The following is a 1,746-nucleotide window of genomic DNA, read 5'->3' as shown; positions in this document are numbered from 1 at the left end:
TGAGGCTTCAACCAATCAGCAACGTGCAATTTTCCCGCCCAAAATTCCCTCTCAAAGTTCAAAATACATTACACTCCTTCCCTCCCAGAACGCTTTGTACCTCTATTTACATAATATTTACATGCTATTTCTCTACGTAGTCACGCAGGTAAACAGGGCGTCTCCTAACTCTTTCTGACCTGCGCAGTTCATTCTTTGGGAGAGAGTCGAGCTGGTCGGAGGGACTGTTTGTTCCTCCCAGCTCCTCCTCTAGGCCGTCCGGCCCTGGATTATTGGCTGAGTCATTCCTGTTGCCTTCAGGAGGAACCGGTTGGCGTCGCTGGACTTCATCGGAATCAGATAAGTCCTCCGCTCGCCTCGGGTTTGAGTCAGCTGCAGATTCAAACAAATGGTAGTCAGGGCCTGGTTGTTTGGTTTCTAGTTTGTTTGGTATACGTTTTCTTAACCGGTCTATGTGGTGTTTCCATACCTGGCCGTCCTCCATGTCTACTACGTATGATTTGGGTCCGGTTATGCCCAGAATTTCCCGCTTTAACCCTGTTGGGCCCTCGCTATAGTTGTGTACCCATACTGGGTCACCCACTGTCATTTCCCTGGTTTTTCCTTGAATACCCTTGTACCCATCTGGGGTATAAGTTGGGTTTAGTCGGTCTAGTGGGCACCTGAGTTTCCTGCCCATTAAGAGTTCTGCTGGGCTGCGGCCAGTTGTTACACAAGGGGTCCTATGTTGGACGGCCAGGAAAGTGTCTATTTTCGTTTGCCAGTCTCCTGGACTTATCCTAGATAGCACTTCCTTGGTGCTCCGAACGAAACGTTCTGCAAGTCCGTTCATCGCCGGGTGGAAAGGCGCCGAGAGGACATGTCTGATGCCCTCTCCCGCTAAATACCCCTCAAAATGGTTTGCCGTGAATTGCGGGCCGTTGTCAGAGACTAGGGTGTCGGGCAGGCTGTGTGTTATGAATAGATGCCTTAGGACTGTTATTACTGCTTCGGCCGTTGTGCTTTTCATGAGGATGATTTCTAACCATTTTGAGTAGGCATCTACTACAATTAAAAAGGTCTGCCCATGGAACGGCCCCGCAAAATCTATGTGAATCCTGGACCATGGCCCCTGGGATTTCTCCCACTCTCTAACTGGGGCTGTAGGGGGTAGCGACCTCGACTCTTGGCAGGATTGGCATTTCCCTACCCTGTCGCTAATGTCCTTATCCATTAAGGGCCACCATACATAACTCCTCGCTAAACTCTTCATCCTCACAATCCCTGGGTGGCCCACATGCAACAGTTCCAACACATTTTCGCGTAATTTTTCTGGGATAACTACCCTATCCCCCCATAACAGACACCCCCCTTGAACTGACAGTTCTGATCGTTTTTTCGCAAAGTCTTTGAAACGCTCGCCCGGCGCAGCGGGCCAACCCCTTTGCACCCAACCGATTACAGTCCGTATTGTAATGTCCCTGTAAGATGCCCTAGCCACCTGCTTGGATGTGACTGGGCCAGAGCCCAAAGAGTCAATTAGCAAGACGGGTGTGTCCGGGGTGGGGTCTTCAATTGTCTCTGGTAAAGGGCATCTGCTCAGAGCGTCTGCATGCCCTAAGTCTTTTCCTGGGCGGTGGAGCAATTTGTAGGATTATGCCGCTAGGAAAATAGTCCATCGGGTCAGCCTGGGAGAAAGTGCCATGGGTGTTGGGCGGTCATCCGCTAAGAGTCCTAGAAGGGGTCTGTGGTCCGTGACTATCTCGA

At 50.9% G+C, this 1,746-nt stretch overlaps 1 protein-coding gene across 1 annotated transcript; it reads right to left on the bottom strand.

Annotated features, from left to right (window-relative positions):
- Window positions 1–811: 811 nt before the first annotated feature.
- LOC131194644 (uncharacterized protein K02A2.6-like) lies at window positions 812–1,378 on the bottom strand (the record flags this gene model as incomplete). The annotated part of the gene is made up of 1 exon (XM_058175869.1): window positions 812–1,378. A coding segment is annotated over one exon (567 nt), but the record flags the coding sequence as incomplete, so codon positions are not given.
- Window positions 1,379–1,746: the final 368 nt, after the last annotated feature.

Source organism: Ahaetulla prasina, chromosome 3, assembly GCF_028640845.1.
Source record: "Ahaetulla prasina isolate Xishuangbanna chromosome 3, ASM2864084v1, whole genome shotgun sequence".
In the NCBI taxonomy this organism is placed as follows: domain Eukaryota; kingdom Metazoa; phylum Chordata; class Lepidosauria; order Squamata; family Colubridae; genus Ahaetulla; species Ahaetulla prasina.
Note: the sequence above shows the minus strand (reverse complement) of the source record. Positions and strands in the feature narration are given on the sequence as shown.